Source organism: Squalius cephalus (assembly GCF_949319135.1).
Source record: "Squalius cephalus genome assembly, chromosome: 5".
Taxonomy (NCBI): Eukaryota; Metazoa; Chordata; class Actinopteri; order Cypriniformes; family Leuciscidae; genus Squalius; species Squalius cephalus.
The window spans coordinates 49,721,437-49,735,718 of NC_137126.1; the positions used below are offsets into that span (position 1 = coordinate 49,721,437).

The following is a 14,282-nucleotide window of genomic DNA, read 5'->3' on the forward strand; positions in this document are numbered from 1 at the left end:
CGCACTTTTGCTGTTGGTGTACAGAGATTTTATAATGTCAAATGTTTTTCCGCCGATGCCAATTTGTAGGATTTTGTACAATAGACCATCATGCCAAATTGAATCAAATGCTTTTTTAAAGTCTACAAAACATGCGAATATTTTCCTTTGTTTGTCGTTGATGTTCTTGTTGATTAGAGTGTGGAGAGAATAGATGTGGTCGGATGTGCGGTGTTTAGGTAAGAAGCCAATCTGTGCTTTATTTAAGATGTAGTGTGCTGAGATGTGTGAGACGATGCGTGTGTTGATGATACTGCAGAACAGTTTTCCCAACACACTGCCCACACTGATCCCGCAGTAGTTACTGGGGTCGAATCGATCACCGCTCTTAAATATGGGGGTGATGAGTCCCTCAGACCAGATCTCAGGGAAGTGTCCAGACCAGAACACCAGATTAAATAATTTGGCTATTGTTTGAATCATGCTGGGACTGCTGAGTTTAAGCATTTCGTTATTAATGTGATCTTGTCCACATGCTTTCTTTAATTTAAGATTTTTAATATGTTCTAATATTTCAGATATTGTAATTGATTTATCTAATGGATTTTGATAACTCTTAATAGTTTTTTCCATGTCTTCTAGAGTTTTCTTTATTTTACTCTGAGGCTGGTTGAGGTCGGCCGGCTCAATTTTTTGGTACAGATTTTCGAAGTAAGATTTCCAGATTGTGCCATTCTGGAGTGATATCTCTAATTTGGGTTTTTCGAGTTTTTTATATAAGGTCCAGAAAGTGTTTTGATCTATTGAATCGTCAATTTCTTCAATTTTAGTTTGAAAATATTTTTCTCTTTTTTTCCACAGAAGTGTTTTGTACTTTTGCAGACAGTCTGAGTAAGAAAGCCGTAATGTCTGGCTGGACGGATCTTTGTGCTTTTTGTTAGAAAGTCTCCTGAGTTCTTTTCTGAGACCGGCACATTCATCATCAAACCAGACATCCTTTCTCTTTCTCTGTTGACTGGTTCTATGTTTGGTTTGCTGTTTAATATTAGATAGAGTTATCAATGTTATGAATATGTAATTTAAGTTTTTTGTTGCTAAATTTATTCCATTAATATCTAAGGTGAAATCAGTGGACATAAAGTCATCTAGCATGTTTAATATAGTAGGATTGTTCATATTTTCTCTGAATTGTTCTGAGTTGGATTGATTCCACTTGAGTTTATGTTTCAGAGGAAACAGTTTTTCAGGTTCAGGTGGAGCAGTTTTGGTTATTTGACATGGGGCTTTCAGATAAAGCACAGTTTGGCAGTGATCGGACATCGGGAGCTGAGGTCTGACTGTGAAGGCATTAATAAAGCTTTGATCAATATCTGTTATTGAATAATCAACCACACTGGTTCCTAATCTGGAGCAGTAAGTGAATCTACCTAATGTGTCTCCACGAGTTCTGCCGTTAATAATGTATAATCCTAAACCTTTACAGAGTTTCAACATGTGTTTTCCACTAATGTTCACTGAGGTATCATAGCTGTTTCTCGGTGTGATATTCGATGAGGGATGAAACGTGGTGTCATTGGGGATGTGGTCATTATCTACAGTATTTACATAATCAGTTTCTCGCCCTGTTCTGGCGTTTAAGTCTCCGCAGATGAGGATGTTTCCTCTGGACTGAAAGTGTAAGATGTCAGTCTGTAATGTTGGGAAGCTTTGCTCTTCGTAATAGGGAGAGTCGTGAGGTGGAATATAGACTGCACAGAGATAAAGATTAGACTGATATATGACGGATTTCACTTCAAGCCAAATGGATGATTTTCCACTTTTAGCAACTTTAATCGAATGTTTTAAATCATCTTTGTGCCATATAAGTATTCCACCTGAGTCTCGCCCACTTTTTTTTTTTAGAATTTTTTGATGAAGGAACCATAATTTCCTTGTATCCTATTGGACAATGTAAGGTCTCATTACTACGACACCACGTCTCATGAAAGATACAGATGTCCATGTCTGTTACACTGCTGAGTAAGTCTTGGTCTGCAGTCTTATTACCAAAAGTAGAAGAGTGCAGACCTTGTATATTCCAACAACTGATTTTAAATGATTTCATGGATAGGTGTGTGTGTGTGTGTGTGTGTGTGTGTGTGTGCTATGCAGGTTATGTCCTCAGTCTGGAGCAGATGATGTTCAGCAGATGTCGTATCTGGTTGAGTTCAGCAGCTGCAGGGTTCTGTGGTTGTTGAGCGGCCTCTGCGTAGCTCTTGTGTAGTGATGGAGGTCCGGCGGTCCGTCTGGGCTCTGCTGGAGGACGATGGCTTCTTGGTGGCTGAGAGCTTCGCCTGTTATCGGAGTTTCTGCTGTTTCTTGCTGTGTTTCCAAGGGCTGTGCTTTTCAGCACTCTGGCGAAGACTTTCACTCCTTGTTTATTGAGATGTACATGGTCATACATATGATGAGGCTGTATGTCTTTGTGATGGGCGAGATGAACATTAGGAATGAGTGCGCAGCTTCTGGAGAGTTCCACATTATTCCCGTGGATCACGTGGATCGGCACATCGGTGCGTGGCAGCAGTGTGGACAGAGTTACTCTAGCGTCTGGGAAGCGTTGTGTGGCTCTGATCGCCACCTCTCTCATCAGAGGAGCCACACGGCCCTTCATGGCCCTTAAATCATTCGTCCCTGTGTGGATTACGATGTGCTTGTAATTTTCATGTTTACTCTCAGACAGGATCTGAAAAGCACTTCTTGTGTTTGGGCACCAGATTTTCTTGGCTCTCATGTTTGGTAGTAGAAGTCTCTCATTGACATATTTCCCATTAGAGTCCGCCAGAGACTCTCTCTCTCACTCACTCACTCTCTCACTCAGTCACTCACACACACACACTCACTCACGCACTCACTCACTCACTCACACTCACTCTCTCACACACTCTCACTCTCTCACACACTCTCACTCACTCACTCACTCAATTCAATTCACTCACACTCTCTTCTCACTCACTCAGTCACTCACACACACTCTCTCACACACTCACACTCACTCACTCACTCACATTCTCTTCTCACTCACACACACTCTCTCAAACACACTCTCACTCACTCACTCACACTCTCTCACTCGCACACACACTCACTTGCACACACTCTCTCACTCAGTCACTCTCTCACTCAGTCACTCAGTCACTCACACTCTCACACACACACTCACTCACTCACTCACACTCTCACACACACACTCACTCACTCACTCACTCACACTCTCTCTCTTACACTCACACTCTCTCACTCACACTCTCTCACTCACACACACTCACACACACACACACACACACTCTCACACACACTCACTCACACACTCACTCACACACACACACACACTCTCACACACTCTCACACACTCTCACACACTCACTCTCACTCACCACTCACACACACACACACACACTCTTTGTAATAAGGATATGTGACACTGAAGCATGTCTCTGTAGTTTGACAGTCTCTCTCTCTCTCTCTCTCTCTCTCTCTCTCTCAGGTGGGTGTGTGTTGATCCTCAGCAGAAACTTCGTTCAGTTCGCTTGCTTCGGGTTATTTGGCATTATTGCACTACAGGTGAGAGAACAGCATGTGCGTCTGCGCTGGATTATAACCCGTGCCTTCATATTCATCAGCGTTCTCTGTGTTTCAGACGGTTGCCTACAGTATTCTGTGGGATCTCAAATTCCTCATGAGGTGAGTTCAGATGCAGGAACACATTACAAAACCAAACTCACTCCTGACAGCGAGACACTGCAGATCAATTACATAAAAACGCTAACTAGTTGATATCGCCATACTTCCCTAGTAATAACAGTACATTAAAAATAATCTATTATCCTCTTTTTCAAAGTCTTGATGTTGTTTTCAGGCTCTCCTAGAACAGGTTTTCCTGCTGTAATGTTGATTATTCTCCTCCTATTCTCCATTGTTGCGGCTCCTCTCTTCCCAGTCTGTCAGTAACGCTCTGTTTACTTCCTGTCTCTATGAAGCCCCTCCTCCTGAAAAGCACACTGTGCTCTGATTGGTCGGCTGGAGCAGTGTGTTGTGATTGGTCAGTGTTTGGGAAATGTCCCGCCCCTTACCATAACCGCCAGTTTATATCGGTGTCAGTGTTTCTGAACTCCTGAAACGCCTCCATTGTAGTCTTGAGTTTCTTCCGGGAACGAACACGTCACAATATTCCTCATTATAATAATTAATGCGCAGAATAAAGGGGCGGGGCCTGGTTGAGTTAGTTAGTAGTGTGTTAAACTGGCGGTTATGGAAAGGGGCGGGACATTTCCCAAACACACTCGAAGCGCTCGACCAATCACAACACACTGCTCCAGCCGACCAATCAGAGCACAGTGTGCTTTTCAGAAGGAGGGGCTTCATAGAGACAGGAAGTAAACAGAGCGTTACTGACACACTGGGAAGAGAGGAGCCGCAACAATGGAGAATATGAGGAGAATAATCAACATTATAGCAGGAAAACCTGCTCTAGTAGAGCCTGAAAACATCAAGACCTAATATGGGCTCTTTGAAGGATGTTAATGAGCTTTCTGTGTTGCTGTAGAAACCTGGCTCTCGGTGGAGGGCTGTTGCTGCTTCTGGCCGAGTCTCGCTCTGAAGGGAAGAGCATGTTTGCCGGCGTGCCGTCGATGGGAGAGAGCTCTCCGAAACAGTACATGCAGCTCGGCGGACGCGTTCTGCTCGTGCTGATGTTCATGACGCTGCTGCACTTCGACTCAGACTTCTTCTCTGTGAGTCTTTTAAAGTCTTATCTTCCCTATTGTGCCGTATATATCCGAGTGAAACGACTCTTGAACGAGAACAAATGTGGGCGGGGCTTGATTTTGTCCGAGGGCAATTGAGTGGATGCTTGTGGTTTGCTATATGTGACCCTGGACCACAAAACCAGTCATTTTTTTTAAATTGAGATTATACATCATCTGAAAGTTGGATAAATAATCTTTCCATTGATGTGTGGTTTGTTAGGATAGGACAATATTTGGTCGAGATACAACTATTGTAAATCTGGAATCTGAGGATGCAAAAAAATCGAAACATTGAGAAAATCTCCTTTAAAGTTGTTCATTTATGTTGGCGATTGTGCTGCATTCACTCACACAAATACATGTTTTATATATTTACGGTAGGAAATTTACTAAATATCTTCATGGAACATGATCTTTACTGAATATCCTCATGATTTTTGGCATAAAAGAAAAATTTAGAATTTTGACCCGTACAGCGTTCATGACGCTGCTGCACTTCGACTCAGACTTCTTCTCTGTGAGTCTTTTAAAGCAACACTAAGGAACATTTTTTACCTTAAAATAATGTTTCCAAACTCATATCAGTGGTTCATCAAGGCGTAACAGGGTGAACGGCACTTCTGGATCCGCTTTGCGTCCCTATATCTGCTTTAACCACACTATGCAAGTTTGCCAAACCGGGTCGTGTTTCTGTAGTTCGAATGAGACGTAAGAAAACTACAAATTTGACTTGCTTTACGTCAAGCGTTACTATAGTCATTATTTAGTTTTTCTTCGTTTCTGATGTCGCTATACATCATACTTTAATGAAATCATGCAACACACTCTACCTTGTCTGTGGACATCGTTCATTCAAAGCCGGTGCTGGATAAACAGCGAGCGAGCGTGCGACGGCAGGCTAAATTATTTACGACAGCGGTAATGGACAATTCCACTTCCAACCTGTAGGGGGACCGAAGAGGAGAAGTGCCTTAGTGTTAGAGTTGTGACGTTCGCGAACGAACCGATTCTTTTGAACGGCTCATAAACATGAACGATGGGAGCCGAGTCGCGGCTGGAGGGGAGCCGTTCTTTCTGTCGTTCTTTTTTTCCCATGCGTGTTTCACACAGATGCACACAAATGACCTCCTCCGCGAGACAGAACAGTTATAGGGGGAGGGGCGCACCCAGCGCAGGGGTGCTACGTAGACATTTCCATTTTATTTATTCTAATTTTATCTACAGTATATGTCTAATACTTTAAATATTTTTGTTATCTATCAAAATGTTCTTTTGTGATACTGTTCTTGTATAGAAATTTTTCACTAAAAGCTGTTTTGCACAGACATTCATTGCAGCCCACTTTGTTATTGTTCATTTAAGACTTGAAGGGGCTGATGTCCTATTTGCAAAGTTTACAGTAGTAATAGTAGACTGTATGTAGACATTTCCATTTTATTTATTCTAATTTTATCTACAGTATATATTTAAAACTTTAAATATTTTTTGTTTTCTATCAAAATGTTCTTGTGTGATAACAATGTTCTTGTGTGGAAGTGTTTGTAGTAAAAGCTGTTTTGCACAGAAATTCATTGCAGCCGGCTTTGTTTTTGATGTTTATTTGTGAGTAGGTATTGTATGAATAACATAAGTCAACGTAGCTTTACACATACACACACTTTGAACTAAAGGTAAATCCAAAATAGTAATGTCACTGTCTAAGCAGAGGGATGTTGTGCAACCCTATGGAATATAGTCCACACATGACAAATGAGGTAATAATCAATATTTCAGAATAATTCAAACTCAGATATTGGTGTGTGATATCTGAGTTTTAATTATTTGACTACAAATCTACAAACCAGGATAAACTGAGATGCCCCCAAGCTGGCTTCTTAAAACGGACTAAATTTTTAAAAAGAGCCAAAAGAGCCGTTCTTTTGAACGGCTCTTTGAAAGGAACGGATCGCCAAGATCCGGATACCCTCAAAGAGCCATAAATCCCATCACTACTTAGTGTTGCTTTAAAGTCTTTTCTTCCCTATAGTGCCGTATATATCCGAGTGATTGAACGATTCTGGAACAAGAACAAATGTGGGCGGGGCTTGATTTTGTCCGAGGGGAAATAGAGGGTTTGCATTGAATGATGTTTGTAATAAATTTAGTTTAATTTTATGCATATACTTTTTATTTTTTCCTCAGGCCTATTAAATTAAAAGGATTTAGAGTAAGGGGAAGTCAAATACATGTTTAGAGATCGTTAACGTTTCGTTTTATTTACCAGTATTTTACAATATTTCTAATGATAAAATGTGACTTACACACTAATGCAAGTTTTCCCGCAAGTTTGACCTGGCTCGACTTATTTTCTGGAAAATACAGTAAATAATAAAATCAAGCTATAGCCTATTATTAAAAAGTAAATTTAAACGGCGCAGGTTTGCACCAATTAATCAAGCATATCATGTGCATTACTCTCACCCTCATTAACTTTGGGTTTAATCACTGTTATATTAGAGGTTATGCAGTGATGTCACTTTCCCGCGGGAACACACTCTCTCAGCCGGACTGGATTTAATAGGAGAAACTGTGAAAACACGAGTAAAACAAACGATTATCAGTTTAAACTGAAGCTTAGACTCGATATAGTGTTTCCTTACAACTCACCAAAGATCCAGTGATCATGGATATTGACACGCAGCAGGAATCATGTTTCCTGACATTTATATCAGCCGGATTTCCACGCCGGGGAAATACATAAAGCACATTTGCCTGTGAACGCTTTATATAATTACAATACAGGTCTAAATCCATGTGATCACTAACAGTATATCAATGTTATATATATCATCATATCGTTCAGCACTAAAACTTGTGTAGGTTTTTGTCAGTGTTTATTTAAAAACATCCAATTATGCAGAATATACGATGGTAAATATTTAATTGATGAGTTGTCAATACAATATTTAACAATACAATATATAGGGTGTGATTTTAGCCCTAAATTCAGCATATTGACACACAATGATAACTGCAAATCCACCGTTCTCTGAAGACTGGAGTAATGATGCTGAACATTCAGCTTTGATCACAGGAATAAATTACACTTTACTATATATTCACATAGAGAACAGATATACTAAATTATAATAATATTTACAAATTTTACTGTATTTTTGATCAAATAAATGCAGCTTTTTGTGACTTATTTAAGAAAAGAAATTAAAAATAAGTTTGAATTATTCCAAACTTTTGCGAAGACCAACACTGTCATACCAATGAAAAAAATATATATATATTAACTAATAATTAGTCTAGAAGGAAGTCAAACTACCTTTGATTGAATGATTGTGACTCTGAACAGTAAACATTAAATAAAAAAATTAGTGTTAGTAGAGTTTACTGAGCGAGTCTTTTATTATTCATTGGGTGTTTTAGGGGTTTTTATATTTATGTACATTGTTGGTTATTTGTGTGTACGCATGTTGAAACGCATGTTCCCCATGGGGTTATTAAAGTAATTAATCAATCAATCATAAACTGATGCTGCCAGAATCTGAACATCAGATCATCATGTTCTCATCAGTGTCATTCAGTTCTGGGTGTTTTCACTGTAAATCAACCAAACCCAGTTAACAAACACCAACAAGCCAGTGGAGCAAACGCCCAGAACATCTCATTAGTGTATCGTAACACAACACAACAGCACACCTGTTTTCAACACTGATAATAATCATAAATGTTTCTTGATCATCAAATCATCATATTAGAGTGATTTCTGAAGGATCATGTGACCCCAAACGTTTGACTGGTAGTGTGTGTGCAGGTTTTATACAGCACATATTGTTTAAAAGCAGCTTGACAGTGATTGGACTGGAAAATATCTCTGAAGCTTTGAGTTTGGAATGAGTGAAACTGGACACTGGAGCTTCAGATGACCGTGTTGAAGAGCGAAGACGAGTTTCTGACATGCGCTCTGAGATCCTGAACCCAGGAATCAAATGTCACGCAGAGCCTTAAACACTCATTCATACTCGTGCAGAAACACTAACACTTCTGTGCGCACACACCAATAACTCTGAGATTTCACTGTTCCTTATACTTCAACTACGGGTGATTCAGAGGGTCACATAAAGCTGCATTAACATCGCTATTTTATATTATTTAGTTGCTTTTATTTGGTTCATCTTAGGTCTGACAGAAATTAACAATAATGTTAATTTAGTAATATAGTATAAATAGTGTATATGAAGAGTTTTTCTTCTAGAATGATCATTTTTATCAAGTTTGTATATTTAAGTTCAGTAATTTCACTTAAATGGCAATGAAAATTACCTATTAATTGTCATTTAAGTGAAATTACTGAACTTAAATATACAAACTTGATAAAAATGATCATTCTAGAAGAAAATTTCAGATTTCTGAACTCTTCATATACATATATACATACCTTAATTCAGATTAAGAAAAAAGAAAACACCAGGCAAGTATAGTTATACACACACAATTATAATAATATAAGGAGAAAGTGGGGGGGGAAAGTATTAAATAAATAAATAAAAATGTAAGATTTATTTGAATATCTCCTTAAAATATTCCAGAAAAGGGCTCCAGACTTTGGAGTTTTAGTTTTGGCTTTTGTTTTATTGCGAACCGAATCTTTTCCATCTTGAGAGTCAAGTCTCCTTCATTTATACAATATAGAGTTTCACATCAGCTTTACAGTGATAACAGGAGATTACAGAAACAGAGAGTGTTTAGGCTTTACAGCAGATCTAGAATAAATTTATTGTCCAGATAAAGTTAGTTTTGATTGATTCACTTCCGTTGTAAAGATCATTAGTTATTAACTTAGCGGCCGCTAACACACACCGTTCTTCTAACAGAAAAAATATATATATAATGTTATGTTTATTTATGTTATGTTATATTTAATGAGATTTATAAGCAATTTTTTAATAAATTACAAAGAGTTAAAAGTGTATATAGCAAATCTCAGCTGTAACTATATAATCATCCATCTCTAATCTGCTAAATGTGTCTATAAAGCATGAAGATATTATAGTTTTCACGTATACTAAATGAGGCATTGGTGTCGAGTTACATTCAAGATATTTTAAGGCATGAAGAATTATTTTTTCAATGACATAAGTTTATTATGTAATTTTGGTGATTAAAGATGAGTTTTACGGGATGAAATGATTGATTACAGAAACCTTTCACTGTTCACTTCTTAAAAGAACCATATGGAAAGATTTCATGGATGTTAAAGGTTCTTCATGGAACCATCAAAAGTGTATATATGACCCTGGACCACAAACCCAGTCACATGACACACGGGTTTATCTGTGGCAATATCCAACAATACACTGTACGGGTCAAAATTATCCATTTTTCTTTTATGCCAAAAATCATGAGGATATTCAGTAAAGATCATGTTCCATGAAGATATTTAGTAAATTTCCTACCGTAAATATATAAAACATGTATTTGTGTGAGTGAATGCAGCACAATCGCCAACATAAATGAACAACTTTAAAGGAGATTTTCTCAATGTTTGGATTTTTTTGCACCCTCAGATTCCAGATTTACAATAGTTGTATCTCGACCAAATATTGTCCTATCCTAACAAACCAAACATCAATGGAAGCGTATTTATTCAGCTTTTAGGTGATAAAAAATTGACCCATGTGACTGGATTTGTGGTCCAGGGTCACATATAGCAAATCTCAACAGCTTCTCATGATGTAACTGTGTAATCGTCCAGCTCTAATCTGCTAGATGTGTCTACAAGGCATGAAGATATTATAGTTTTCGCTGTCTTTGTGTTCCAGATTCTTCAGAACATGGTGGGAACGGCTCTCATCATCCTCGTGGCCGTGGGATTTAAGACTAAACTTGCGGCTCTGACGCTGGTGGTCTGGCTTCTGGCCATCAACGTCTACTTCAACGCTTTCTGGACAGTGCCGGCATACAAACCCATGCATGACTTCCTGAAGTACGACTTCTTCCAGACCACGTCTGTCGTCGGAGGCCTGTTGCTGGTGGTGGCGCTCGGCCCGGGCGGCGTGTCCATGGACGAGAAGAAGAAGGAGTGGTGAAGAGGAGGAGAAGGAGAAGAACACTGCAAATGTGCTTTTCTTACTCAGTATTTTTGCCTTGTTTCCAGTCCAAACATCTAAAAACTCTTAAATCAAGATGCATCTACTAGATTAGTGAAATGACATTAGATATTATGTCTTGTTTTCTGGGGATATAAATCAAAATTACGTGAGCTGTTGCTTAAAAAAAAGCTAAATTATCTGCCAATGGGGTCAGAAAAATAATGTTAATTCAAACAGAAACAAGATTATTTTTCTGACCCCATTGGTGGGTCATTTTGCTTGTTTTAAAGCAACAACTCACGTAATTTTGATTTATTTCCCCAGAAAACAAGACATAATATCTTATGGCATTTTACGACTTTAGTAAATGCATCTTGATTTAAGAGTTTTTAGATATTTGGACTGGAAACAAGACAAAAATACTAAGTAAGAAAAGCATGTTTTGCAGTGAAGACGACAGAACCACACGTTCATTACGTCCACTTCCTTTTTATTTTATGCATATCAGTTTTATTCACCAAACGCCACTGATTGCAACAGGTTCTTGTCTCAGTTCTTTCAAACGAGCATTAAAATGAGCCGAAAACAACATAAACACTCTTTAAAAGTGTGATGGAAATGCAAATTGCATCACTTCCTCTTTAAGTGCATCAGTTTTGTTCACCAAACGCCACTGATTGCAACAAGAACGCCATTTATTTTGTTCACTTCAATCACGTTTTCTCGCATTAGTGTTTCTGATTTACTGCTGGGCGGGACGTTTCTGGTATTTAAAAGCGCTGTCGAGAGATATAAGTGTGTCAATAGTCTGTGAAATGGACTGAACGGGTTGTGAATGACTGATGGAGCAGATCATCATCATCCTGGAGGCTTTATAAGTGTTTGTGGTTTGATTTGTCAGAAACTGCCATTGGAGAACGTTCCTAATGTCGTGCATCTGATCTTCGTCTCAGTCTCGAGTCGTATGTGAAGTTTAGGACGTGAGCTCCTATTCCTCAACTTGATTTATTGTCTTGCTCAAGTGTTTTCTGTTGATTTATATAAATATATATTAAAAAAGCAATTCATTATATTGATTTTTCAGATGGTTATATTGTATTTTTGATTTTCGGATTTCAGATCATGGCGGAAAAATAAAGCAAAACCAACAAATAATTAAAAATGTGTTCTGATACATCTCAGTTCTTTCAAATGAGCATTAAAATGAGCCAAAAACAACATAAAAAGCTTTAAAAGTGTGATTTCTAGACTTGGAAAGGTCATGCAAATTAATGCAATCTTATGACTAAATTGGTGTTTTTTATAATTTTGCTAATCAAGCAGCTTCTTCTTCTGTGACTAAATTTTATGCTAAAACATGTTAGCAATGTGTTAAATCATGCTAGCAACATACTACTCATTTAGAAGTTTTCATTTAGCTATTCAAAAATAAGTTTCTTTGCTATAATTCAGCTACAATTCATACTATTACTGTGACAGTTGTTCTTGAAAATACTTTATCTGTAGTAATAATTTGGCTGTTAATGTATTTGTGTCATTAGAATGTAATTTGCAGTTACATCAAAAAATAATCTGATTATATAATGCATGTAACTTTTAATGCGTTACTTTACTCGTTACATCAAAAAGTAATCTGATTACTTAATGCATGTTACTTGTAATGCGTAACTTGTTACATCAAAAAGTAATCTAATTACATAATGCATGTAACTTTTAATGCATTACTTTACTAGTTACATCAAAAAGTAATCTGATTACTTAATGCACGTTACTTGTAATGCGTAACTTGTTACATCAAAAAATAATCTGATTATATAATGCATGTAACTTTTAATGTGCTACTTTACTAGTTACATCAAAAAGTAATCTGATTATATAATGCATGTAACTTTTAATGCGTTACTTTACTAGTTACATCAAAAAGTAATCTGATTACTTAATGCACGTTACTTGTAATGCGTAACTTGTTACATCAAAAAATAATCTGATTATATAATGCATGTAACTTTTAATGTTACTTTACTAGTTACATCAAAAAGTAATCTGATTATATAATGCATGTAACTTTTAATGCGTTACTTTACTAGTTACATCAAAAAGTAATCTGATTACTTAATGCACGTTACTTGTAATGCGTAACTTGTTACATCAAAAAGTAATCTAATTATGTAATGCACTCAACTTGTAATGTATTTCTTTACTCATTACATCCAAAAGTAATCTGATTACTTAATGCATGTTACTTGTAATTCGTTTCTTTACTCGTTACATCCAAATGCATGTTACTTGTAATGTTACTTTACTCGTTACATCAAAAAGTATTCTGATTACATAATGCATGTAACTTTTAATGTCTTTTCTTTACTCATTACATGAAAAAGTTATTTGATTACGTAATGCACGTTACTTGTAATGCGTAACTTGTTACATCAAAAAGTTATCTAATTACTTAAAGCATGTTACTTGTAATGCGTACTCGTTACGTACTACTCATTTAGCAACATGCTACCAACATGTTAATCAATCATGCTAGCAAAATTTTTACATGGCAATTATGCTAACAGCATGTTAAAAACTGTTAGCAACTAGTTAAACATGTTAACAAAATGTTAATCGGGCTAAAGCATGCTATTAATGTGTTAAATCATTCAAGCAACATGTTATGATAGCAACATGATAAAGCATGCTAGTATTTTTTTTTTTTTTTTTACTTTCTCTGAGTAAAACCTTCAAACTTCAAGCTTTTCAACGTTATTTTACACTTTTAGACCAGGCTTTGTCAAGAAGCCATCAAAGTTTGACATCAAACAGCGGTGGAGTCAGAAAGGTTCAGAACCGCTAAATCTGCTCACTGAGGTAAACAACAATTACAATATAAATGTGAACAGAAACATTACATCATGTGGTTCAAAGTGTTTTTGTCCTGTGCTTATGAATAATATAATATAAATAGAGTATAATATGAAGTAAAGCGTTTCGATGCACTGATCAGGTTATGATGTTTGAATAGTTGATATGCAATTTTCAATTTAGAGTGTAAGTGTGATTTTTATTTATTTATCAAAAGCGGTTGTCAGATATCATGTTTGCTTTATTGGCCTTTTTCCAGTTTAATTAAACCAATAAATCCATTTTTATAACATCTGGTCCTTTTTATGACTTTGAATTTCCATTGTATATTCAAGCATGTCTAACAATAATGAATGACATTTGCACTTTGCATTACAGAATGAGAATGTTTCATGAAATGTAATATTGCACAAATGTTGATGGCTCTAATAATTGTCTTTAAAAACACTAAAGAGAAAGTGAGCACATATTCTCAAACATTTAATTATGTACACCTGAAATTTAACAAGTCTAACATGCATTTTTAGTGGTTGATTTTCCTACTTGAGAAATGTTGTATGGCTGGATCTGATTGGTTGAACGC

General features: G+C 37.0%; 1 protein-coding gene across 2 annotated transcripts in view; it reads left to right on the top strand.

Moving 5' to 3' along the window:
• The window catches only part of surf4 (surfeit 4), an 18,730-nt gene extending 5,353 nt beyond the window's left edge, over positions 1 to 13,377 (top strand). For both annotated transcript variants that reach the window (XM_079871928.1, XM_079871929.1), the window contains exons 3-6: positions 3,506 to 3,582; positions 3,659 to 3,702; positions 4,565 to 4,751; positions 10,580 to 13,377. In XM_079871928.1, coding sequence (XP_079728054.1) covers positions 3,506 to 3,582; positions 3,659 to 3,702; positions 4,565 to 4,751; positions 10,580 to 10,846 — 575 coding nt within the window. In that variant the 3' untranslated portion in view covers positions 10,847 to 13,377. The remainder of the gene's footprint in view (positions 1 to 3,505; positions 3,583 to 3,658; positions 3,703 to 4,564; positions 4,752 to 10,579) is intronic.
• The last annotated feature ends 905 nt before the right edge of the window (positions 13,378 to 14,282 follow it).